At 42.6% G+C, this 25,822-nt stretch overlaps 3 protein-coding genes across 6 annotated transcripts in view; 2 read left to right on the forward strand and 1 right to left on the reverse strand.

The window, feature by feature from the left end:
* plch1 (phospholipase C, eta 1) overlaps positions 1 to 11,000 on the forward strand; it is a 54,172-nt gene extending 43,172 nt beyond the window's left edge. For 3 of the 4 annotated variants that reach the window (XM_088300490.1, XM_088300491.1, XM_088300488.1), the window contains 7 exons: positions 650 to 774; positions 936 to 1,020; positions 1,970 to 2,116; positions 2,316 to 2,395; positions 2,540 to 2,599; positions 3,810 to 4,194; positions 6,126 to 11,000. In XM_088300490.1, the coding sequence (XP_088156616.1) occupies positions 650 to 774; positions 936 to 1,020; positions 1,970 to 2,116; positions 2,316 to 2,395; positions 2,540 to 2,599; positions 3,810 to 4,194; positions 6,126 to 8,704 (3,461 nt within the window). In that variant the 3' untranslated portion in view covers positions 8,705 to 11,000. The remainder of the gene's footprint in view (positions 1 to 649; positions 775 to 935; positions 1,021 to 1,969; positions 2,117 to 2,315; positions 2,396 to 2,539; positions 2,600 to 3,809; positions 4,195 to 6,125) is intronic. The other variant, XM_088300489.1, reaches the window with a different exon arrangement.
* Positions 11,001 to 14,479: 3,479 nt separating this feature from the next.
* Positions 14,480 to 20,231, forward strand: LOC148333204 (extracellular calcium-sensing receptor-like). The gene is made up of 10 exons (XM_088300266.1): positions 14,480 to 14,654; positions 14,771 to 14,853; positions 15,614 to 15,793; positions 15,900 to 16,088; positions 16,162 to 16,635; positions 16,757 to 16,966; positions 17,547 to 17,670; positions 17,738 to 17,931; positions 18,512 to 18,793; positions 19,809 to 20,231. The coding sequence occupies exons 1-10, from the start codon at positions 14,495 to 14,497 to the stop codon at positions 20,229 to 20,231; spliced, it is 2,319 nt and encodes a 772-aa protein (XP_088156392.1). The 5' UTR covers positions 14,480 to 14,494.
* Positions 20,232 to 21,418: 1,187 nt separating this feature from the next.
* On the reverse strand, positions 21,419 to 25,228 carry LOC148333205 (extracellular calcium-sensing receptor-like). Its single transcript, XM_088301047.1, has 6 exons — positions 25,091 to 25,228; positions 24,720 to 25,005; positions 23,826 to 24,644; positions 23,494 to 23,715; positions 22,404 to 22,527; positions 21,419 to 22,329 (listed from the first exon to the last, which is right to left on the reverse strand). The coding sequence occupies exons 1-6, from the start codon at positions 25,207 to 25,209 to the stop codon at positions 21,419 to 21,421; spliced, it is 2,481 nt and encodes an 826-aa protein (XP_088157173.1). The 5' UTR covers positions 25,210 to 25,228.
* Between the last annotated feature and the right edge of the window lie 594 nt (positions 25,229 to 25,822).

The following is a 25,822-nucleotide window of genomic DNA, read 5'->3' on the forward strand; positions in this document are numbered from 1 at the left end:
ACAAGTTTATATTCTTAATGCGCTTTACATCATATATTACGGTACTGCAGTTCCCCTTTCTGCCACAACCCCATCGAGCAGCACCGCTCCATGCGAGCGCCTCACCTCGCTCTCTGACTGACAGTGTCTTTTTCTCTCTCCCTCTCTCTCTCTCTCTCGCACGCCCAGTTTCTTCTGGCACTTGATGTCTCTTTGTGCACATCAGAGCGTATACATCCTTGGATAATTCGCGCACAGTACACTTTATTTAACATGGCTGATAAAACAAAAGCTAATTATAGCGGTGATGTGGCCTCCATCATCTTTGTGAGCTTATTTAATTTATTTGAATGATGTTATACTGTGCTGAATAAAAATATCTTTTTTTTTTCTTTAGTCTCCCTTTCAGGAGTCGAAATGCATGCTCCATTAGATTACGGTCTGGTGATTGACTTGACCCGCCTTTTGCCCCCTGATGAAGTCCTTCTGTGTGTGTTTTGGGTCAATCTTGTTACATGAAGAAACTTAGCTTAGATATGTGTATTTTTTTTGTGTGTGTTTGCACTCTCTGTATTTAAACCAAAGAGGAAAAACTGCTCATCCACAGTATTTGAGTATTATTGAGTGATGGCATTCACATCAAAGCTGTGATGTTTCACATCCCCTGCAGGCACCTTCAACCCATTTAGTGATGACCCACTTCCAGCGTGTCCCAAGAAGCAGCTCGTTCTTAAAGTCATTAGCGGACAGCATTTGCCCAAACCGCCAGATTCCATGCTGGGGGACCGAGGAGAGGTACTTTTAAAAAATTGAATACATTAGACACACTCAAAGTCTGTCTGTTGAAGAAAAAAAAAGGGTTTGATATAATTTTCTCACCAGATTTGTAAATGCTGAAAAGAAATTAAAAATAATCTGTGATAATTTATTTTTAACATCAAGTCTTTTTCACCCAGATCATCGATCCTTTTGTTGAAGTGGAGATTATCGGACTGCCTATTGACTGCTGCAAGGAGCAAACGCGGGTTGTGGATGACAATGGTAAGGGGATGGGGGAAAAAAAAAATCCAGACTGGCAAGCAGTAGAACGTCTGTGCAGTGCTGGTGAGATCAAAAAGTCACATGAAGTAATTAAAGGCAGAAGGGAAGCAGAAAAGCGGGACACCGATAGTGTCATCAAATCCATCTAGATTAAAACACTTGGAACCAAACAGCCTCCACAAACTCACGTGCACTTCACTGACCCCATTAAAAAACTTTTTATTTTTTTTTTTCAAAAAGAGTTACTGCGGCTTATATACAAGTGCACCTTGTAGACCGGAAAATGCAGTATATAAAAAGCCAAATATAGACTAATTATTAAATTCAATGAAAACATAAAACCCGGTGACACTGAGAAGGAAACATAAAACCCGGTGACACTGAGAAAGAACTTTTTTTTTTCTTTTTTTTAATTTAATGAAGATGCCTTAGTGCTGATTTGCGCTGTCATTTGAATTTGACTACAACTCATAAAACCAAGAAAATTACTCTGCACATGTAGACTTTGCCCTGCAAAAGTCTTGCAACTGTCACGTGAGCCGTCCAATGGGCACTCTGAGGTCAGTTTCAGTCAACAGCAGGGGGCAGCACAGGATAAATTGTCAGCCCTGGGTGGATTTTTCTACTTCATTCTTATTCCATGAATGCAATATTCACCAGAATGCTGTTGAGACCAGACACAAAGAACATTTTTGTCTTGATTTCCACTTCAACCCCCAAAATTTGTTATCTGTATCCTAGAATCGGTCAGATGTCAAAATTAAAAAAGCAGCAGTTCATTATGTCAGTTTCATTCAAAATATTTACCCCAGAATTTCAAATCTTATTGACATAAATAGAGTAGCATGTAATATAAAGGGTGCGTTAAAAAAAAATGTTTCTGAAGCTACTTGTGTCTCTTTACATCCCCGTCGACACTTTCTAATTGATTTATTTTGTCTCTCCCGAGGTTTCAACCCGGTTTGGGAGGAGACGCTGTCCTTCACGTTGCACATGGCCGAGGTGGCTCTGGTGCGCTTCCTGGTGTGGGATCACGACCCCATCGGACGAGACTTCATCGGCCAACGGACGGTTGCCTTCAGCAGCCTCATGCCCGGTTCGTGCGCGCATTTCCTCGCCGCCGCCGGGCTCATCGCGGCTCTAATATAGCGCACAATTAGACAGACCTGACATGACACGCTGTCACATTTGAACAAATGTTTCTTCCTATATCTTGACGGCGTCATGGCCGCGGGTCGTGTTTTTGTGTCACGTCGGCTTTGACTCTCGCCTCTTTTCAAAAAATCTCTCGCCAGGTTACAGACACGTCTACCTGGAGGGCCTGACGGAGGCGTCCATCTTTGTGCACGTGTCAGTGCATGACGTCTACGGCAAAGTGAGTATCCCGCCGCCCTCGTCTGACTGCCGTTTGAACCGCTTTGACGTCAGTGGGAATATATTTGGGGAGCGGGCCTGAGGAAATGCGCTTTTCTCCAGCCACTGCTTATCCGGTTCTCTGCCAATCCTTTTGTCTTTCTAGTGGAGTCCTCTAGTCCTGAATCCCAGCTTTACCATAATGCACTTTCTAGGATCCAGCAAGGTATCCGGATGCCTTTGTGAACGCTCTGTGTGGTGCTGCATGAACTCTTGAGGAAAAATGCATGGAAAAAAAAAATCCACTTTGTATTTGCGTGTGACACTGAGCACCCATGTCACGCAAGCCTCTTTCACACAGAGATACTGCAAAATTGCCGCATCAGAGCCGTAACAGAATCTTTTTGTGTTTTGACGTGTGTGCTTTTCCTTTTTACTCGGGCTGAAGAATTCTATTCAAATCAAATCGACTTCACTCTGTCAGCGAAAGCAATTTTCAAATTGCAAAGGCTGCAATGAGGGCGAAAAAAAAAAAATCGGCTTTATTTTTATAATGTATGGATAGATGCTTATTTATACAGACAAATTATTTTATTTCAAATTCATTGCTGTAGAAGTCCAATCCACATGTTTGTTTCAAATAATGAAAAGTAGACGTACTAAAGCCACAGATTTTTTTTTTGTTGTAATCTGTCTGTTGTCATGTTTTATGTTGATTTGATAGAATTTTGTGACGCTGTCGCGGACAACGCTTAAAAGACTGCAAGCCAAAGTGTTAACAACTCCAATTGAAGTACATAAAAGAACTAACAGACTTTCATCTTAATTCATGATTCATTTGCCTTTATTTTAGCGTAAAGCTAACCTTTATCATATTTATAGTATGTATTATAAATTGTTATTATTGTAATACAGATTGATTTATTGCTTGTTGTTTAAAAAAAAATCCCACGGAAGTGGACCTTGAAAAAATATTTGCATATTAAATCATTATCGCAATATTGAGGGAGGGGATCTCAATTAGCCTATTTTTCCAAATCGTTCGAGTTTTCTTTTTGTTAGCCGCCTCCGCATCATTCCGCATTAAGAAAACATGATGAGCGGCGATCTTGAGAAGTGTCAAGTGTCAGGGATTTAACTTCACACCCCGCTTCTGTCATGGCTCTGATTCTACCTCCCGAGGTGAAACATTTCTGGGTTCCGCCAATCTGTGTTCGTGTTGATTATGCAGAACCATGACAAAATGTTGCCTTCTGCAAGCCGTGTAAAAGGGGCTACCCATTTTTTTTTTTTACCTTATACTTAAATGTATGCATGCTTGCTCAACCCACACAACAGCTTTTGACGTTTTGCTGTGGTATCTAAAGACGCAAGGAGGGTTGAAAACATTAGAAAACATTTCCACACCCTTTGCGCTCACTGTGCTTCTTTTTCAGGGAAATCAGCTTCGAGGTATCCGCGGTTTGTTCAACCGCTCTTCCAAGTCCTCTGTGGATACAACTTCAGCAGGCCTTCGGAAGCGCTCCATCAGCGACCACCTCCTGCGCCGAACCGCCAGCGCCCCGGCGAAGGGCCGCAAAAAAACCAAGATGTCGCTGTCTGAGTCCGCGGCCTCCGTGTCGGAGCACAAGAACGTTGTGGCCGTCGAGGCGGTCGGGGAGGGTGTGTCGGGGAAGGAGCCAGGGACGGCGAAGAGGCCCCAGGCCCGGCCCCCCCTCATCCACAGACCCATCTCCATGCCTTTAGACAGGCTTTTGCAGGGACAGCTGACGCTGTGCTCCGGAGACAAGGAGCATGACGTGGGTGCGAATGCGCTCATTGGTGGGTATCGACTCTCTCTTTTATTTCATTTCATTACATTTTAGATTAATCAGCACTCATGTTTATAAGCAAACCAGGCTCAGTTCATCAAAGAAAACAGTGGAACCTCCCAAGTCAGTGGTGTCCAAACTGCAGCCCTAGGGCCGTTTGCGGCTCACCATCCCAATTTTTAGCAGCAAGATTACAGATTACACACTTTCTACACGAGGTGATAAACGGGACGATAAAAAGAAATTATTTCTCATCACTCACGTCCATGTTTAACTCATTCACTGCCATCAAAGGTAGAATGAATTTACTCTTTGACGTCTATATCCGTCAATGGCAGTGAATATGCAAAGTGCATACGAATAGGACACTGGCCACCCCCCCAAAAAAAAATCTGAAATTCCTTCACGTTGCCGCTTCATCACCTCCCTTTTTTTAAAAATAAATAAATATAATGTATATAAACATATGTAATTGCCAAGCATTTTCTTACCTGCACTGAATGATTCTTTTTGACGTCTAAAAAAATTTCACGGTGCAGAATGCCCGTGGCTCTTGCATAATTTTGTTTTTCTCTAAGCATACTTTAGGAGAAAAGGTTTTTGACCATCCTGTCCAGAGTTAAACTCAGTATTTTAATTTAGCTTTGGCTCTTTGCGTTTTTTTTTCCAAGCCACCACCAATGGCCAGGAGGAAGAACGAGAAAAATCACACAACTCGAAATGCAACTTTGCGCGACATCGCAAAGCGACACTTGCGTGCATGTCCTGGCTTCTCAGTTTATTCTGACTAAAACTTAATTCATTCCATTTGAATTTTATCTTGTCTTATCATACCATGGTTAATTGGTTTTGTACAATTGAATTAGGATTCAGAAAGTACAATTTTTACTCAAGTACTGAAGTTTAGATGAGAACAGAACATACGGTATCTCAAATGCAGCTCCTTTGCTGATTTTCTCTGCTGTCAACTTCAAGGACAAATGTGCTGTAAAACATGTGAACTGACAGACTTCCGCCTGCTCTCCATGATGCCTTAACATGCCTTTTCTGTCCCATCTTCATTTGTTGTGCTTCTTGATAGTAGAGAAGTGACTAGGATGTTCCTGCAGGTAAATCAGAGTTACATGCCTCTTGTCTGAAGGTTGCATCGTTCCAAAAACATGCCAGTATTGCGTCCTCCCAGTCTATTCGATTTTAGCCCTTTTCCCGCTGCACGGTACCTACTCGGCTCAACACGGCTCCCAAAACGAGATGCTTCCAGGTGTTATTTCTGGTATGTGAGACAGTTGGGATTCTGAGCCCCGAATTGAACCTCAACCTCAAGCCAATGCTGCTCACACAAACGAGCATTTGCATCTGGATTGAATTTAGGACACTGTAGTATTTTACTTCAAAGTCTCTCCTTTTCCACATTGACCGATTTTCTTTCGGCCCACAGTCTTCTCTTGAATACGTCGACCTACTGTGGTCAACAGCAACAGGAGGCTCAACTATCCTCCATTTTTGTCTACTAACGCATCTCATTCTGACTGATGGCTTCTATGCAATTTGCTTTTTGCAGTGGTACTATTTTGAAGTGAAAAACAAACCAACCCAGACTGAATAAGACAATCCACGCCGAGAGGGTGCTATGCAACGGAAAAGGGGCTTTCTGAAAGTGATATGAGAACTATATCGCTGTACCATTTGATCCCATTTTATCAGTCCCATCTGATCATCTCTTTTCCCCGATACAATGTTTAAAAACATGGACTCCAAAGCCTCATTCTCCAGCTTCTCCCTCCCAGTCGTACTCGGTGATCCATTTGTCTGTGGTTTACGTTGTATTGGCTGGACTGTTAACTGTCGTCATGGCTATTGTTGGATGGCTTGATGTCTTGCCTTCGACAGACTCAATTTCCGTCTTTCTACTTGTTAACGTCCGACAATATGTGTCCGCAGGAGCTTACTCCTTTGACAGAGCCAGATCTTGTTCTGTGGATCTTCTCATGAAATCATCCGCTTCCATTCAACAAAGCATCCAATCCCCCTCTGTGCTGGACAACAACTGGAAAAAAGATCTCAATAAACCACCGGAGGCCTCTTATCTGGTTGTTGGTGATGATAACATTAGAAATGAGGATGACTATGTCAATTACCAAGCAGGTAGCAATCGAGTCAATCAATCTAAGAACCCCTCAGAACCTTCTACCAACAATCAGTGTAGATCAGATAAACCAGAAAGTTCCTCAACTAGCACTGCGTTCACAGTTGCCCCTTCTGTGTCCTCATCCTCGACTTCCTCTGCCCCTTCCTCCGTGACCCCTCTTTCCCCTGTCAACATGGACCGTGAACTCAAGAGTCCCAGCTCACTACACGACAGCACCATCTCCAGACTCATTGACGCTATGTCCTTAGGCAACGAGCAAGACACACGAGGCTCCATATCAGCTCTGATTGGTCAATTTGAAAGCACTGCTGACCAAAATGAATTCAACTCGTCTCGTGAGCGTGCTTTTTCTCCCGCCAGAGAGCTTCAAGATATCAGGTCTACTCCAATGATGTCAGCCAGCCAAAAAGATCACCAAACTGCCGCTGGGAGAATCACCCTTTCACCGTGCACGATTCACCGGGCAGACTCAACGGGCCCTGCTCTCTTCTCCAGTCCGGAAACCGCTGAGCTTGAAGAGGTCTATACCATTCTAGATGAGGAGATGCTATCACCCCCTGTATCAGTGTACAACCCGAAAATTCAGTCAGTCCACGTTCAGGGAAGTACTCTGAACAGCACACCGTCAAGCAGCTTGGTTTGTTCTCCGGCAAAAGTGGCTCAAGGTTTAGGGAGCCTTCGCAATAAGTGTTGGGATGATATGACTGCAAATGGTGGGAGGAACAGAGATCCAGAGGTAGAGGAGAGTGTGTATGAGGAAGTATTTGATCCACCGGCACCTATAACGGAACAACAGAGGAGTTCTACTCAAAGATACACACTTTCACCTGTGAATAAGTCTTTCCCATTGTCCCATGACCACATCGGTAGTGCTTTTAGAGAGGTGGAGGTGAATGTTGATGAGGAGCCACGAGAGGTGAGGTTGACCTCACCAAGACAAGCATGGGAGGTCTTCGATAGTCCATCAACACAGAGTGCTATTTACCAAAACGAGTCCACTCCAAAATACTCTCAACAAAGACATCCTCTGCCATATCGTGACCTTCAGCAGTACCCAATGTTTTCAACACCGTGTTCCTGCCCTCACAGTAAACCTTTGTATCAGCGACCCAATCAACAACCCAGCGTTCGATCTTCTCCAATTCATAGAATCCTAGACTCTAAACTTTACAAACCGAGACCACTAAGTCACAACGGCTACCCGATTCCTCAAAGCGATCATTTGAATTATAATCAAGACTTTATACAACAGAGAGGCTACAACAGCCTAATTGCAAATGGCTCTCACCAAGGAAAGCAGAGCAGCCAGATCCCAAACAATTCTCACAAGGGGAGGCAAGGATATCGAGTCATGGAGCGGGAAAGATGCTTGCAAAATGGATTCTCCTCTTCAGAAAAGGTTCACTCTTCGGTGTCAGCGAATAACGGTCGAGGCCTTTACTCACCGCCTTCTGATTTTGATATGGTTTACGATGATATCACATCCTCATCAAAATCTGCACCCCCTTCAGTCTCGCACCCAAGCTGTCAAAGTCAAATCCAGGTGTCCACTCCAAAACCTTCTTGGAACCAAAATGTAACTGTGCCTCAGGTACAATCCGACATCAAAGCACCAAAAATGACAACTCTGCGCTCTTCATCAACTGGTCCCCAGTCGATTACCGTTGATTCCAAGGTCAACACTCCGTGCAAGTCTAAGTCTCTCGGGGATCTGACATCTGAAGACATCTCATGTAACTTTCAGAGCAAGTACCACATCATTAGTCGCAGTTTCATCACTCCACACATGAGGAAACAAAAGCGGATGGGAACCATGGGTGGAGGAACATTCCAGTCACAATCTCGTGACCCGCTAACAGAACAGTTGCGCAAACTGGTCAGTCTTGAGATTGACGATGGTGAAAGAGAAATGTGTCAGTCTCCTCAGTGTGATGACGAAGTGCAGTCCCCACCGCCATCGACTTCCCAGGATATTGACGACTCCCCTCCACCACTCACCCGTCGCTTATCCTCTCGGAGCCAAAGCCGTGTACGCCACATCAACAGCCGCGCCCGCGAAAGACAGCAGGAGGCCCTGAAACCACGCTCAGGTGCCATGGTCAACGGCACCACTGCCGGAGGCGGGGTTGTTTTGAGGAATAAACCAGCCTCACAGAATTCACCCGTGAACAGACACTCGACTGGCTCTTACATTGCAGGTTACTTCGGGCAGCTGGAGGACAGAGGACATCCCGAGGGAGCTTGTACATATTCACGGTGTGGAAATGGTGATCACCTTTCAAAACGGTACTGTACCAATGACTCACTTCCTCCGTCAGACTCCTCCCAGTTCTCATCAGAGCCAGAGGTCTACTTCCTGCTTAGACTTTAGCTTTGAACTAAAATGAGATAACGGTTGGTTTTTTTTCAATCTAATGAATGGAAGGTTTTCCCTGAAGCTAGACATTCCAACTCACGCTGTACGAGTTAATCATTTGCGTCTGAAAGAGGCAATGCTAACCAGTGATGTGCTAAATCTGGATCTGGACTGGTTTCACTGTTGCTGTTCCACTCCAGTCCCACCGATGTCAGTAGCACAAGAACAGAAAAGGGCTCAGAGTTTGAAAAAGATAGTCATAACTCTGCTTCAACTGCGCGGGAATGTCATTGCAGCCGACAAGGTTTATAATTTGATCGTTGCACAACCGTTTAGTATCTCTCAGTTTTTCCTTGTTCTTCTACGTTTAACGTACGCTGAAAGGAAAGCCTTTAAATCAGACCCATTTTTTTAGTAAGTCAACAGAAATTTAACTTTGCTAAGCCATATGACGAAAATGCAGACGGTCAATCACAACATGGGAAAGATTTCTGTAATACAATTTATGACTAAAATTTGGTCAATATTTTTGCTCATTTACAAGATAAATTGGGCTCTTTATAATAGAATTAAGGTTGAAATGCTGTGGAAAAACTTGAAGGGATATTTTTTCATCTCAAGTTCCGCAACTAAAACAAACCCATATAAAGCTATGTGACTCATTTGAGACCCTCATTTATCAACACTGACACTTTTATCGACACTAAGGTAAACAATGTACTTTCATTATAAATAAAATAATGCTGACTCATACTGCGTACGAGACGGCTTTTTACCACAGACATGAAGAGAAGACAAGATCTGACAAGTTGCTGAGGTAACTCGGCTATGCGACAAACCTGGAGGCATTTAAATGATTGTAATAGTAATTGGAGAGCTGGCCAACTTTAGAGGAACTGTGTTATTCCTTAAAATTGTTTCCCTTTCTCATTTGAGTTTTACATGTTAGCTTCCATATTGATTTGTTTAGCAAAATCTCCTTGTCGAACCTGTGACAGCCGACTCTGGATAATGCTCAGCGATCGATTGTGTAGTCAGTTGAATCTGGTCCCAAAAAAAATAAAAGGAAAGGTAAGCATTATATTTGTAATAACCGTGTAATAATGGTATGCTGTTGTTAGTGATGGGAGAATGAAGCTTCAAATTTGCTTCATAAACCAGTGATTGTATTGAGACACTGTTGGTTTAAATAAAGGGTTTAAAAGATGTCGAGTCAGTGTGCTTTCAGCCCAATGTTGAACAGAGAGTGCCATCTACAGGAGTCCAAAAATACTACAACTGGTTCAAGAAGCAGATTTGAAGCTTCGTTTTCCCATCTCTAGCTGTTGTTAGCTTATTAACCCAAAAGCTAACTAACTACTTCTCCTCCTTGATTTGTTTTGCATGATTTCTTTGTGTCACTTTTATATATGGTGGAAACTTCAAAGACAGAGGTCAATTTGTCTGCCTACATTCAAAATGATGCCATACAAACAGCATTGCTAAAGCATGAGATCCGTGTAAGAAATGTTCATGGTTTTTACTAGTTAAAAGTTGTTCTAGTCTGGCGGTGTATTGTCGATATTCTGCTTAATGTCGAAATAAAACAGACGTGTTATTGTTGTCCCTGTGATGTCAAAACTGCGACACTGAAGCAAAAAAAAAGATTGGATTATGAAGCGGAATGTTTCTTTGTATAACCGGAAAATGTCGCGTGTAAAACAACAAGTGAAGGTCACCACCATGAAAGTCTTGTTTCTCGGTCACGTGATGATTTTCATTTACATGTAAATTATTCCGCTGTTGTCTTTGATTCCTCGGATGGTCTTTTGTTCTGACTGTACACTGACCGTATGTTTGTGCATGTTAACTACACGTGAACATGTCGAGCATGACTATGCACCCGTTTACACAAAAGACAACTTTTGCACAGAATGAACAGTCCCACCGCGGAGGACGAAGGCCCACACGGGGCTGTAATCTTGCGTATCGACTTGTGTGCTTCTGAACTTGTTGCCGTCTATGGTCCTAAAAAAAAAAAAAAAAAAAAAAATGTGGAACATAAAGGCTTTTATTTTTTTAATTGCTTTGATACAGAATACAAACTTGTCAATTCTGGTGATTATTATTTTGTACAACTCGTAACGGAATGCAAATAAGTGTACAGTGGTGAGGCTGAGGAAGAGAGTGTAGCAAAGTTGTAATTGTATTATTTTTTATTTTTCCAGTGTTAAACCGTCTCTTTCTTTGCATTGTTGCTCATCTAAAGAATGTGAGCATTTTCCTACCAATGCAATAAAAACAATGAAGTATTTGATTTTCATTCACCCTGCTTTGTTTTGTCTCTTCTCTTTTCCAACGTATTTGGAAATTTTGTCGTAAAGTGTCCAAAATGATGCAAATATTTCTATCAGAGTTAAAAAAAAAAAAAATATATATATATATATATATATATATATATATAATCCGCATTATTTTCCATCAAAATGTCAGTACAATTTGGGAAAATAGAGCTCTCCTTCATGTTACCAAGCCTCACTTTTATTATATTATAAATGTGCAAAATGTCATAAACAGCCCCAATAAGGCTCATCATACATCATGAAGTGCAATTGCTCATGAAATGGCTGTAATGGAGCTGACAAATGGCACACCTGTTGCCCTGTGCAAGTAGGCCCTCAGTTAACCTGCCACACCTTGTTATTATTAATGTTTGTGGAGTAGAAGGCTGATGCCCGCATGAACACAGCATCTGGCTTGGGTAATTACCTCTTTTAGGCCACTTTGACCATCGCGAGCATTCTGCCCTGCTCCCTTTTCAGCGTTGAGCATTTTTCCGACGGACCTTCGATGGGATCCTCCAGTCAATGCAATTATTTTTAGAGTTTAGGCCTTATTAAATGAACGTTAAGTAAATTATTAAATATATTGGGGGAAAAAAAGCTACTAAGAGAAAATTGTTCCAGAAGCATGAAGATGAACTGATCTAAAAACAAAGCATATGGAGTCGTACTTCAAATTAATTACACACATCTGCATAGTTTCCAAGAAAAGCTTAACTCATTCACTACCAACTGAGTAAAAAAAAAAAGACGTATTTAGCCGTCAATGGTATTGAATGAGTTAAGGGCAAAGTGTGTGTCTGGAATTCATACAAACCTTCCACAGAGATCACAGGGAGGCTGAAACTAGACTTGCCACGATTGCCATCCATGCTGCACAGCAAGGGTCATTCTCATGGTTTAAGAGGATTCTGGAAATAATACTTTGGTTACAGTCCGGGGTCACCAAAGTCAGCAGCAGCCGGCCCCTTGTTGCTCGAGAGGCTCTCTGAGCACACGTCAAACAGTCTCCCACTGACAAGCCATCAGTCGTGACGGCCTCACTGCCACTCGGAAGTCCCTGGAGGGTTTTGCCGCATCTCTTCACCGACACTTCCCTGCTTCCTTGGTCATATAACGTCTTATGTGGCTGTGAACGCTGCAGCTCACGTCCTCCACTGCCGCCTCATCTGTCCCGGCGCCAGCCGAGCCACCTGCTCCTCTTCAAAATGTTCATAGACGCAATTCTTTTCAATTTCAACTTCAAACTGTAGAAGCAGCAAATAATATTTAAGATGCGCACAATATTCTGATCTTCTGCAGTGTAATTGCAGTATTACATTGGTGGCTCAACACCAAATTGTAACGCCTCCTAATTATTACTCAATGTTTTCATTGAGCTTTGAGGATATCAAGCCAAACCCGAAGGACAGTTTTGCTTTATTCATTTAAAATGTATTTTCACTTAGTTACCATTTTTATTGTTTTATGTGATTTCAGGAAAAAAAACCTTTTTTTTTTTCAATTTTAATTTGTTTTATTTGTTTTCGTCAACATTAACTTGGTCACTCACACACTTTTTTGGGGGGGGCACAATATGACTGCTTAAACCTTACATATCAAAGCATAACCACTAGATGGCAATGTCATACCATTCAAATTGTTTATTCCTTGTTTTGCCTGCTATAACTTTCCGACTATTGCAACAAGCAGGATTCGTTTTTTTTAAACGATCCAATGTAACCCAATACTGGACTAAAATTTTAATATCCCAAAACTGCACTGTCACCAATTACAACTGCAGTGATTTAAAACTGCTCTGTGCTGTGTGCAGTTTCTAATATTTAGGTTATTTACAGATAAACTGATGCCCAAGCCAATGGCCTCCGATTTGGAGGCATCTGTTTCTAATCCTACAAATTTCGCACAAACCTTTATAAAACCAGCAGGAGGGCATCACTTGGCAAAAGCAGACATAATCTTCTCCGGCCTCCAAACTAGACATCCTCGATGAATGGAATGCGCCAATAAATTGAGTTTAAAATTCTGAGAATGAACACAACAGGTGACCAAGCCTATGCCTCCTAGACCAACATTGACCACAAACAAGTTTGGCTTATTGCCCGTAATGCAAACCAACTCACTTTTTACAGGGACATTCAGTCATGGGCCTTGCGCCCAATAATTATTACTTCTCTAGTACACACAAATAGAATTCTTCAATACTGAAGCGACATGCCATCCATGGGATTTTTCCAACAACCATCACCTTAAATTTCGGCTTAGCCACAGATGCTTCCTCTCAAACCGTGGCTAAAAGCAAGCTGTGTCACTTCCTGTACCTGGATTTGCCACCTCTGCTGAGTTTCTGCTTGATCCACACACCTGAAGTGTTACCGAAGTGAGCCGGGGCAATCGGGAGGTTTGTAGTATTTAAAATCAATTTTCAAATGTTTTAGTTGGCAGCAGAAAATGTCTGTAGCTCTTCTACTAGGTCCACCATTGGGTTTGGAGAATTGCTGCCCCAACTGGTACCAACCACCTTGCAATCACCGCTAAGACTGGCCACATCAGCGATAAAAGCAAAGATTATGGCCAATATCTCTTCTGACAAACCATCCATTTTTGCCCTTTTCTATACCACTTATTCCTTTTCAGGGACTCTTGAAAACCCCCCAAAAATTGACTGGACCTGGACTAGTTGCCAGCCAATCGCAAAATATACCAAGTATATTTTCACATGATTAAAGTTGACTGTAAAATCTAAAAACCAAAACTGTGGTCACAGACTGGCCTCCTCTGAGCCAGTTGTCTCTGTGGCCTTGTTGCTTTGCTCGCGAAAAACACAGCTGCCTGAATGCCTTTAATGACTGTTTTTGCTTCGTGTTTGTGAGAAGGGCGTTTGTTTGGTCGTCATTCCGCCCTGGGCAAGTTGGTGACACTTAGAAATAGCGGAACGACAAGAGAGAGAAGGAGGCGGCCACTGAGGAAAAGTACTGCTCAGGTGTAGGTCGTATAATTCTTTGTTGTTGAACTGTAATAATCGCCGGTGTTTTAATGAGAATATTTCATGCGTGTTTTCCGATTCACAGTGCATCCATGTCTTGGCTGTCCTGGTTCTGGACTTCCTCAGCCTCATTGGTGATCCTGGTCGGGCTGGTGAGCAGGCAGCCGGGCCTCATGGTGGCTCATGCACTGACTTGTCCTCGGTGGGGAACACCCGCTAGTCGGGGCTTTTCCAGGATGGCGATATCATCATTGGCGGACTCTTTCATCTCCACTACAAGCCTCCTGCCATCGACCACGACTTTGCTGCTAAACCAGACTACAAAGAATGTACTGGGTATAATGCTGACATTCGCTGTTTATTTATTATTCTGTTATTAAATTTAGTATGCTCAAGTCAATTCAGGTTTCACACTCGACTAATTTATTATTTGCTTGTCTTTTCCCGTTGTCCCCCCACCCCAGTTTAGAGCAACTCCCCTTACAGTACATTTACTCCATGGTGTTTGCCGTGGAGGAGATCAACCGCAGTCCTCACCTGTTGCCGGGTGTGAGGTTGGGCTACCACATCCGTGACAGCTGCGCCTTGCACCCATGGGCCACGCAGGCAGCCCTCTCATTGGTTAGCGGAGACAGCAGCACCTGCAACCCGGCGGCGAGCCCGCAGGACGGCTCTCGAGTAGTCAATGGGAAAGGTATCATCAAATGGCATGGAGAAAAACGCCAGAGGGGTTTATTGAAGCATATTTTTACACTGTGCAAAATGTCCTTTTAGGTGTCCCATTGATCATTGGTGGTGCGTCTTCCAAAACGGCCATGATACTCTCCAGAGTGCTGGGGCCGCTCTCTGTGCCGTTAGTAAGTTCATGAAATGACTTTTTAGATGAGCTTTTTAAAGGCAATTAAGATTTGTTTTGATTGACACGGGCAGTAAGGTATTGATTTAACAGTATGTAATATTAGTATAGTTATGCGTGGGGTAGAATTGCACCCCACAGTGCATCAATATCGTATGTTCTGTTGTGAACTGTTATTACACAATATTTGAATTAGTTATTCAGTCAAATGAGAAGAGAAATATGAGTAAAAAATAAAATATAATATTAATATAAAAAATAAAACAATTTAATAATAACATTAATAATAATAAAAAGAATATAATTAAAATAAAAAAAATAAATGGTAACAAGATTAGAACAATTTGAAAAGGCAAAATAAAAAAATCAAACAATATTTAATAACAATAATAATAATAATAACAAATACAATTAAAATAAAAAAAATGGTAAAAATATTAGAAAAGGCAAAATAAAGAATTAAGATAAAAATATTAAATATAATACACATTGCAGAAAATCATTCCTGAATATTATACACTTAAGAATACATTATTTCAACAAAACAACCCAAAAAAGCTAAATATTAATTCAGTATGAATAAAGCAGTAGGTCTAGACAAAGTACTAAGATGCTCAAAGGTCACATTTCCCCACCTGTGCTTTTATTCCAAATTCGAATTATTTACTTGCACGAGAAGAGTGATGTATATGTTTTGTGCAGAAGTCACTAAAATGTCTTCTTAAACGTGCATTTAATCATGAATAAATTCTCCTCATTAGATGAGCTACCAGTCGAGCTGCCCTTGTCTGAGTGACCGGCGTCAATTTCCCAACTTCTTCCGAACCATCCCCAGCGACATCTACCAGGCGCGCGCCATTGCCAGGCTCGCCATACACTTCAAGTGGACCTGGATTGGCGCCGTAATAGCAAACAACGACTATGGTCTGGTGGCTGTCAAGGTGAAATCGCAATCCAATACAGGAATTGTTTGGAGTGGTGTACCACCGCATTTCATCAGAGCTGTAAGTAAGTTCTAATCCTTTTTGTCATATTTTTGGCCTGAAGGTGTTCCAGGAGGAGAGCCAGCGAGCCGGGGTGTGCCTGGCCTTCGTGGAGACTCTAAACAGGCAAAACATTGCGAATGATGCCCGGAGAGCGGCCCTCGCCATTAAGGCATCGAGCGCCAGGGTCATCCTGATCTTTACGTGGTACACGGACGTCAGGGAGCTGTTTTTGCAACTGGCTGAACTCAATGTGAGAAGCAAGCAGTCATTCAAATCCAGATCTTTCAGCGTTCTCATGTAATCCTTCTGTATGCTGACACCAGGTGACGGACAGGCAGTTCCTCGCCAGCGAGGCCTGGAGCACCAGCGGCAATCTCCTCCAACACCCCGTCACCTCGCAAGTGGCGAGCGGAGTCGTCGGTATGGCAATTCGGAGCTCGCCGATCCTCGGCTTTGAAGAGTACCTCCGAAGTTTGACCCCGTCTCGTCGCCCGGGTGATGACATCTTGAGGGACTTCTGGGAATTGCAGTTTGCATGCAGGCCTCGGCTTTCCAACGGCACAAGCACATCTGACCGCAGCGCCTCCCTGCCCCTGTGCCGGGGGGACGAGTCCCTGGAGAAGGTGGAGAATCTCTTCACTGACACCTCGCAACTACGACAGGCCTACAACGTCTACTTGGCTGTTTACGCCGCAGCTCATGCGCTTCACGACCGCCTTGACTGCCCGAACGCGCACACCTTCTCCAGGGACGGCAGATCCACCTGCTCCTCCCCCACAAATGTCAAACCCGCCGAGGTAAACAGTTTCTTATGAGATGGATTTGACAAACACTTCAGGCTGACTGATATTTTGTGCATTTCTCTTTGTAATAGTATTTAAGTTGATAACAAAATGTTCTAATTTGTCTCCCTTTCAGCTGTTGCAGGGACTGAATGACGTCAACTTCACCACGCCACAGGGGGAAAGGCTTTATTTTCAAGGGGCCGACATCCCCGCCAAGTATGATCTGGTCAACTGGCAGAAGGGCCCCGACGGCTCCCTGAAACTTGTTCTGATCGGCCGAGTGGACGGCTACGAAATCCTCATGAATGACACGGCTGTGCAGTGGCGCTCAGGATCTAGTCAGGTGCCCAAAGAGTCGAAACATTTCTTTGAACAGATTACATGATCATATAATTTGACTTGGGTGGGATTAAATGCAACCATTTTACAATGATTCAGGTGCTACTTGGAGGAAAGGAGTTACTTTGTAACCATCGGAAGTTTTGAATTTGATCGAATGACCATGGCACGTGGGGTTCCTCAAGGGTCAATTCTTGGACTCCTTTTGTTCCGTCTCTATCTGTTACAGATGGGCCAAGTACGTCAGAACGCTAATGTTGGCTATCATGATTATGCAAATGACACACAGCTATTTTTATCAATGTCCCCAAATGACAGCAGTTCTTGCAACGTATTGTGTTCATGAATTTATTTGCTAATTAAAAACTGGATGAATCATGATTTCCTTCAGCTAAACTTAAAAAAAAAAAACAAGCAGACCAGGTGACATTTACTGCAACTTCCTTTCAACTTTTATCTCCAGTAGACTTGATGAACATCAGAGAGCCTCAGCGTTTGCAAAAACATTTTAAAACTACTTTTGTTTGTCTCTGCTTTTCTTCGGAATATCATTAACTGTTAGCAGCCTTGCCTTTCCTTTCCAGGTTCCCGCTTCAGTGTGCAGTGAGAGGTGCCCTCCTGGTACCAGGTTGGCCACCAGGAAAGGAGAACCCGTGTGTTGCTTTGACTGCATCCCGTGTGCTGAAGGAGAGATAAGCAACATGACTGGTGAGCAAACACCTGTTTTTCAAATCTTAAATCTTATTTCCTGATCCCTTGTCTTGATATACTTCAGATTCGCCCAACTGTGACCGCTGTCCACTTGAGTACTGGTCCAACACGGAGCATACGGTCTGCGTCCTCCGCCAGCTGGACTTCCTGGCCTTCAACGAGACCTTAGGCATCACCCTCACTGCCGTAGCCGTCTCTGGCACCATGGTGACCACCGCTGTTTTTGTGGTCTTTGTCTTCTATAGACATACACCTGTGGTAAGACGTCACTCAGTGATATTTCAATTGACAGATGAGATTGAGTTTTACAAACTTTTCAACTTTATAGTAAAGGCAAGGCAATGTGCTTCACACAAGAAAAGACAACACCACCAAGTTATTATAAAAACAAACATTGACATCATTTAAACATTAACAGAAAACTAAAAAATGTAAAAATGTTTAAAAGTAAAGTAAATAAATAAAAAATAAAAAAATGTTTCTCGCTTGGATTTAGAAAAAATTACACCAATCCCTTCTTTTTTTTTTTAAATCTATTTATTTTGTACTTTTTTTTTAACCAGATTGAGGCAATTGAGAACAGTTTTCAAATACAATACCGACCTGGAAGCAATTTAAGGTTCAGTGACTTTCCCAAGGACACTTGGAGAGCGGACAGTTGGAGCTGGGATTCGAACCGATGACCGATGTGTGCATGCTAAACATTTTTTGTTTGAGTTTTTTTGATTCACGTGAGCTTCATAAGTTGTTGTATACATATCTTGACTTTGTATCATTTTTATGACCTTATAGATTTATAGATATTACAAGAACGTAACAATTTTCTTTCCCTTTTCAGGTCCGAGCCAACAATTCAGAACTGAGCTTCCTGCTCCTCTTGTCTCTCAAACTCTGCTTCCTGTGCTCGCTGCTGTTCATTGGCCGTCCGTCCGTGTGGTCTTGTCGCTTTCAGCAGGCCGCTTTTGGCATCAGTTTTGTGCTGTCCGTGTCCTGCCTGCAAGTAAAGACCATCGTGGTACTGGCGGCCTTCCGCTCAGCCCGGCCTGGCGCTGAAGCCTTGATGAAGTGGTTCGGTCCGGGCCAACAGAGAGGGAGTGTCTGCGTGTTCACCTGCGTACAGGTCAGTTTCTAATTGGCAACTTTGCAACCTGTTTTATATGCGGTATTAACGAGAATTTGGTCAAACCGTACATGCCATGCAGTCAGCCCTGCTCCAATGTGGAATCCAGTTTCGCAGTCCTGCAATTTTTTTTTCCAGCTATGGCAAAATATTGTGTCAAAATTTGTCTGCAAATTTGAAAGAAGAAAGAAAAGCCTAGCTCATGCTGATGAGATGAGTGAGAACTCTTCAATCCTGCTTTTTACACCTACAGAAAGCAAAGACTGTAGGTTTATATGAATTAAATGTCAATGTGGAGTGAACATTTTTGTCTGGCAAATATATTCAAATGTATATGCAAATATGTGTAAACATATTTAATTTATCATTTATTTACTCGCAAATTATATGTTTGAACATATTTAGAGGCTAGATGCTCGAAAACGTACCGCATTCTGTTCTATAATGCCGTGGTGTATTGACTTGAGTATTTGCAAGTACCATGCCACCCACCCCCACCAAAAATTTTTTTTTAAAAAGAATATTCTGGACTATAAGGTGCACCGCATTTAAGCCGCGGCCCTCTATGTTGAAAAAAAATGAGTTGTTTACTGCATGTCCAGAACGATTTTGTACTGTGAATGCGCATAAAGTTACATAATCAGATTGTTAAAACAGTGCCCTTTAACTCTGCAACAACTTTGCAAATTAAAACAGAGCAGACCCAAGAAAAAAAAAAGAGATTTATTTAGCATATTTTCTGAACTATAGAGCGCCCCTAGTGGTGAAAGAAAAATCCACGAAAAAGCAACACCGTTGCATTAGCCGCACGGTTCAAAATCTAGGGAAAAAGTAGCGGCTTATTGTCCGTAAAATACTGTAAGTAAGTTCAAAGTCATTGAGTAAGTAGTTCACCTTCAAGTTCGTTCACATTTAAAGCTTATAAATAATTTTAGGTTCATCCAGAAAAGCCTGACCGAAGCTGTTTGTGCGTACGGTATTAACCCAACGATTTGCGCAATTTCTTTCCAATCAGATCATCATCTGTATAATTTGGCTGTCCCTCAGCCCCCCTGAACCTAAACCGGACTTTCACACCCCGGGGTTAAAGGTGACCCTGAGGTGTGACATGGCCTCCGTGGTGGGTTTCTCTCTGGTGCTGGGCTACATCGGCCTGCTGGCCTGCACCTGCCTCCTGCTGGCCTTCCTCGCCAGGAATCTGCCCGACAACTTTAACGAGGCCAAGCTGATCACCTTCAGCATGCTTATCTTCTGTGCCGTGTGGGTGGCCTTCGTGCCCGCCTACGTCAGTTCGCCTGGGAAGTACACGGTCGCTGTGGAGATCTTTGCAATCTTGGCCTCCAGCTACGGCTTGCTCATTTGCATTTTTGCTCCAAAGTGTTTTATCATTCTTGTGAGGCCAGAGAGAAACACCAAGAAACACTTGATGGTCAGGTAGCAAATTGAAGTTATGGATTTTGTGGTGAAATATAAATTTGCCGGGCGTGAAGTTGGGCGACCATAACCTTTTTCTTTGTTTTGGATGGATTTTCTGGCCATTCTTGTCCTCATTGTGTCTGCAATGTTCGGTGGCTTTACTTTTGTAATACAACTGAAGGCAAATCTGTTACATTTAAGAGCGTGCACCTCCTTTCACTGGATAGTCATTTGTCTAGTTTCTTTGGCAAATTGATAAACCTTTGAAAAAGTGTAGTGTACTGTTTTGAATGCAATGTTTTTCATGTCCCTGGAAAAAAAGAAAAAAATACACATAATAAATTGCCATTGATAAACAATTTTATTGTACTGTATATTTTTACAAAGATACTGCTTATTTATTGTCCGGGGTCAGATCATGTGGGCCGCCGGAACAGCACGGAATCATTGACTTCCTTCTCCCCCTAGCACTTTGTCCAAGGATCCCGAGGCATTCCAGGGCTTTCGAGTATTTCCTGTAACACCTCAAATTTCCCCATTGTGGGACTAATAAAGGACATCTTTATCTTTATCTTTATCTTTAACCCCCAACTATACTCTATTTACATGGTGTTATAAAGTCAATTTCTCATAATGTGGGGCGCTGCCGGGGATTTTTGGGCCCCATGAAAAGAAATCTTACTTGGCCCGCCCCCACCGCCGACCATAAAACTATGGATTTTATTGCTATTTATGACCATTCCCAAATTTGTGAAATCAATATGACCGTTACTTGGTTACGTAAGCCCTGAAAATATATTGAAATTCCTGTAGACTCAATTATCGCTGCAAGATATAGACCCCATTTCCCAAAACAATCTCTTTCTTTAAATAATTGAACATATAATCCTCAAGATTAATGACCAGAAAATTCTAAATGAGCGCAGAAACAAATAAAACTCCTGCAAACACCACCAAAAAGAAAATGGCCAATTGCCTTTTATGATATTTTTGAACATTCTCATTTATAGAACAAAATTCAAGATTATTCGCTTTCCGTTTTTGGCGACCGACATCTTGCCGTTTGTAAACATCAGTAAAAATTTGACATTTTTTAAAATGTATTTATTTATTTATTTTCACTGAACCACAATACATTCAGACATCTTTGTCATTTTTCATCCATGTATAGAGATAAACTGCAAATTATCCTAAAATAGAATAATAATCTCAAGGACTGGTATAATACCTTTTCCCCATGATGTGCTTTTTGGTATTCTTTTCTGGCTTTATTAGTATTATATAACATTTCGGTGCAAAAATGCTGACAAGTAAGCCAAAAGCGGAGGACAAAATAGCAAAAATCTCCACAGCGACCGTAAACTTGCCAGGAGAGCTGACGTATGCCGGGATGAAGGTGATCCAGACTGCGCAAAATATCAACATGCTAAATGAGATCAATTTGGCCTCGTTAAAGTTATCGGGCAACTTTCTTGCTAGAAATGCTAGAACTAAACATATAATCGAAAGAAAGCCGATGTAACCCAGCACCGCATAGAATGCTGCCTCGGAGCCAGTGTTGCATTCTAAAATGATCTTATTGCTGTATCTGAAAACCATAGCTGGGAAGGGTGGGTTTAATTTGAGCCAAAGTACACAAATCAGGATTTGAACCAGAGTGCATGAGCAAACAATAACCCGCTGCTGCTTCGGCCCAAACTTTCCGGCAACCTTGCTGCCGGGGAATGAGGCCTTGAAAGCCGTCACGACCACAATGGTCTTTCCCAAGACGCAGGAGATGCAGAGCGCGAACGTCAATCCGAAAGCCGTATGGCGCAGCATGCACACCCACTCGGTGGGTCTGCCGATGAACGTGAGGGGGCAAAGGAAGCACAAAAAGAGAGAAAACAGCAAGAAGATGCTCAGCTCCGAGTTGCTGGCTTTGATCACCGGCGTGTGTCTGAAGTAGATGAAGATGAGCATGGTCGTCAGGGACAGCGAGGCCCCCAGCAGCGACACGACGGTCAGAGCGATGCCCATTGGCTCGGAATAGGTTAGGAACTCGACGGTTTTTGAAACGCACTCATCCCGCCTCTCGTTGGACCAGAACTCTCGTGGACACGGCGTGCAATCTGCTGCACCTGTGGGATGGCAACGTTGAAATCCCGCATTCGAAATGGCGCTTCTTGGGTATGACAAACGTTGATGCACACACCTGTCGTGTTGGCTATGGTGCCATCGGCGCATGGGATACAGTCAAAACAGCAGATGGGCTCTCCCTTTATTTGAGCTTTCCTGGTCCCCACCGGACATTCCACAGAACACACCGAGAGTGGAACCTGAGTAATTGGAACATCAATGACATCAATCAGGCCGATGAAAAGTGTGTGAACAGAGAGCATTTACACCAAGAATCAAGATTTGTCCCTATTAGTGACGTGGCATTTTGCAGATTATCGACATCTGCCTTTTTTTTTTAACTTTCAAGGCCAATAAATTTAAAACTGGTTTATTTTGGCTCGCTGCATCACACATCTCTCTCGCTCTCTCCTGTGCTCGTGGCCCTGTCTGCAGAAGCAAATTGAACTGCCCACAGCACCATCTGATTGGTTCCTTGTAGCAGCCAATCAGCAGTGAGTTGCCTGTTTGCTTTTTCACCTCGAGTCACACGCACTACGGGAGAGGTCCCGCGAGCATAGGAAGGAAAGAAAACCGACTTTGCCAAAATTTTAATAAACAACTCACAATTAATATAAAACTATTTTCCGTAGTAAACTTAAAAGTTTGTTTTCATTGAACTATAAAACATGCAGCTGAACCTGGGATCTAAGCGCACTTTTTGTTAGACTTTTAAAACTAAGTTGTCGATTTTCCAACGTCTAAAAAAGCTTTAATATGTTGTAAATCACTAAAGTTGTTTAATAAATATGTGCTTAAAGGTATTTAAGCTAAGTCTAGTTTTGGAGTTTTTATTTTTAACAAAATTTGACACGATTTTAACTCATTTTTAAACAAAAAATATCGGCTTCATATATTGGTTAACGGCCTCCATGCCCACTAATATGCGGTATCGGCCCTTAAAAAAAAAATCATATCGGTCTAGTCCCCATACATGGCCTGATTTCAAAGAATTGTTGAAATGTTGTTGTTTAATTTGTGCTAAATTCACCTCTAATCTTCCCATCAAATTTGACAACACTGTCAAAAGCTATGGAAAACTGGCAACATCCTGGTTTAAAAAAAACAAAAAAAAAACATAAGAAATGATTTTTCTTCTTCTCAATAAGACCCTGGTATATACCCACCCTTTTGCCCGTCCGCCACACTATCTTCTCCTCGTCAATGCTGAGCTTGTAGTCGCCGTTATCAGCCAAGGCAAAGTGGCCCAGCGTCACGTGTTTCACCTTCCCGTCTCTCAGCTGCCAGTTGATGAGGTCATAAGAAGCCGGTGGATCGCCATTTTCGTCAAAGAAGACATTATCACCAAACTGGTTCTTAAATTTGACCTTTTGGAGGTGATAGGTTACCTAAGGAATGAAGAAAAGACAAAAAAAACAAAACAAAAAAAAAACGAACCCTGGATTGCAGAATTTATCACAACCTAGTAATTCCCTGCTGAAGAGTTTTTCCGTCTCACCTGCTTTGGCTGAATGTCTGACACGTTCATACACAGTCTTGCTGCTTTTTCTCGAGCAGGCTTACAGAAAAGCAAATGGTGCAGAGCGTGAGCAACGGCGTACACCGCCTTGTACACATTATAAGACACTCTGAGCTGAGTGACATTGAAGAAATTATCTTGGGATTTCGTTAATGTCTCGTTGCCGGTGCATATTTCCTGTGAGGTGTCGGCTTGCTCCCCTGGTAGAACGGCTTTGCAGCCTACCGTGATCTCCCAGAAATCCCTCACAAATGCTGAGTCGGCGTCGGTGTAAGGACTGATGCCCGCGAGGAAAGGCTTCAACTTTGGAATCGCCATCTTAGGCACCACAAAGCCGAGGGCCCCGCCGAATGCTTTGAAAATTTCCGGGTTGGATGGTCGAGGGGCTGTTATCCAGGCCTCGCTGGCGATCCACTGGATCCCCGTGATGTTCTGTTGAACTATCTCTTTCATTAAAGGGTAAAGGTCACCCTCGGGCACAAATGCAAGAATAACTTTAACGCTCGATTGTTTGATCGTCTCCACAACAGCCCGGAGCTTGTCCATCGAATATGTGCGCAGTATTGTTCCGACGAATGCCACACAAACCCCAAACGTTTGAACTTCTTCTTTAAAGGCGAGGACGCCGTGACGGCCGTAGTCATTGTCTGACTGAATGGCTCCGATCCACTTCCAGCCAAAGTGTTTGACCAGGGCCGCCAAAGCTTTTGCCTGGAAATAGTCGCTGGGAATCGTTCGAAAAAACGTTGGATATTTTGATCTGTCGCTTAAACAGGCACATGTTGAGAAGTAACTCACCTACAAGACATAAACAAAAGAAAAATATCAATTTGACAAGACCTAATAACAAAGTAAGACATTAAAAGCTCTCACAATTGGTATTTGGAACGGTCCAAGTACTCCAGCGACAGCAAGAGACTGGGACGATCCCGACTCCGCAATGAGGGCAGATAGAGCCGGCAGACACGATGAGCCAGGTTCCGTCTCTTCTTTTCCACCAGCAAGTGTTAGAGCAGCACGTAAAGTGTTAGTGGGAGATGCGCATGAGTCGAGGATCCTGTAACCAAGTGATATATTTGGCAGGAGTGCCGTGTCTTTGTTGATCTCTTCAATTGCAAATGCCATTACTTGACTCCATCGAAAAGCTCGCAGATCAAACCTGACAAAAAATAAATAGGAACGCGACAACCCCACAAATCAATCAATCAATACTCGATGGATTGCTCAGATATTATTAAACTCACCCTGCGCATTTGACTCCAGGAGGGGTTTCCCGAAATGTTGAGATGCTGCCTATCTCTTTGATAAAAACTGGAAAAATGCCCCCAATCATGATGTCTCCTCTCTGTAAAAGATTGGGCATGTTGAACTTACCAAACAGCTCACAGCCACTCACTGTGTCAAAGTGCAGAAGAGACAAGAGGGAGGACAAGAGGATAGTTCTGCCCTCCATGTTGGCGCTGCATGATTTAAGAGGGACAACGACTGGGCTATTATATGATGCAAATGAAGCGGTTCGCTTCATAAACACTGGAAATAATCCCCACAGGGGGGCAGCTGTCAGGTGTCATATTCATATCACAGCACAAAAAAAGAAAATGGAATATGATTTCAGATGAGCTTTTGGTTCATTTTATATTGCTTTTCATGAAAATAATGATTCGAACAAATTATAGAAATGAAGTCTCTTCTGGAGAAAGTTTAAGGTTGATGTTGAAGCACCATGTTTAGGGTTGTTTGTAAAAGTAAAAGTTTAGAAAAAAACAAAAACAAAGATAGGACAGATGATATCTTTGTTAAGAGCTGCCCAGTGTAGAACTAATTAACTCATTCACCACCAGTCAAGTAAAAAAAATTGAACTTTGACGTCTTTAGCCGTCAATGGTAGTCAAAGCAGCATATGTGGAAAAATCAAAAGAAAAAAATTGTTTTTCTTCCTTGAATTGAATGAACTCTAACCATAAGACACTGGCCAC

Source organism: Idiotropiscis lumnitzeri, chromosome 7 (genome assembly GCF_059441095.1).
Source record: "Idiotropiscis lumnitzeri isolate Australia: NSW breed Sydney's pygmy pipehorse chromosome 7, RoL_Ilum_1.0, whole genome shotgun sequence".
NCBI lineage: Eukaryota > Metazoa > Chordata > Actinopteri > Syngnathiformes > Syngnathidae > Idiotropiscis > Idiotropiscis lumnitzeri.

What these genes read in the sequence shown, in the direction of transcription:
- LOC148333204 (XM_088300266.1), top strand. Translation starts at nt 14,495, where the DNA reads ATGGTGTTTGCCGTGGAGGAGATCAACCGCAGTCCTCACCTGTTGCCG. An exon ending in GGCCGCTCTCTGTGCCGTTA is followed by an intron (nt 14,854 to 15,613) that starts GTAAGTTCATGA and finishes TCTCCTCATTAG; the next exon opens with ATGAGCTACCAGTCGAGCTG. An exon ending in CAAATGTCAAACCCGCCGAG is followed by an intron (nt 16,636 to 16,756) that starts GTAAACAGTTTC and finishes TCTCCCTTTCAG; the next exon opens with CTGTTGCAGGGACTGAATGA.
- LOC148333205 (XM_088301047.1), bottom strand. Translation starts at nt 25,209, where the DNA reads ATGCCCAATCTTTTACAGAGAGGAGACATCATGATTGGGGGCATTTTT. An exon ending in CCTGGAGTCAAATGCGCAGG is followed by an intron (nt 25,006 to 25,090) that starts GTGAGTTTAATA and finishes ATTTTTTGTCAG; the next exon opens with GTTTGATCTGCGAGCTTTTC. An exon ending in CAGACATTCAGCCAAAGCAG is followed by an intron (nt 23,716 to 23,825) that starts GTGAGACGGAAA and finishes TTCATTCCTTAG; the next exon opens with GTAACCTATCACCTCCAAAA.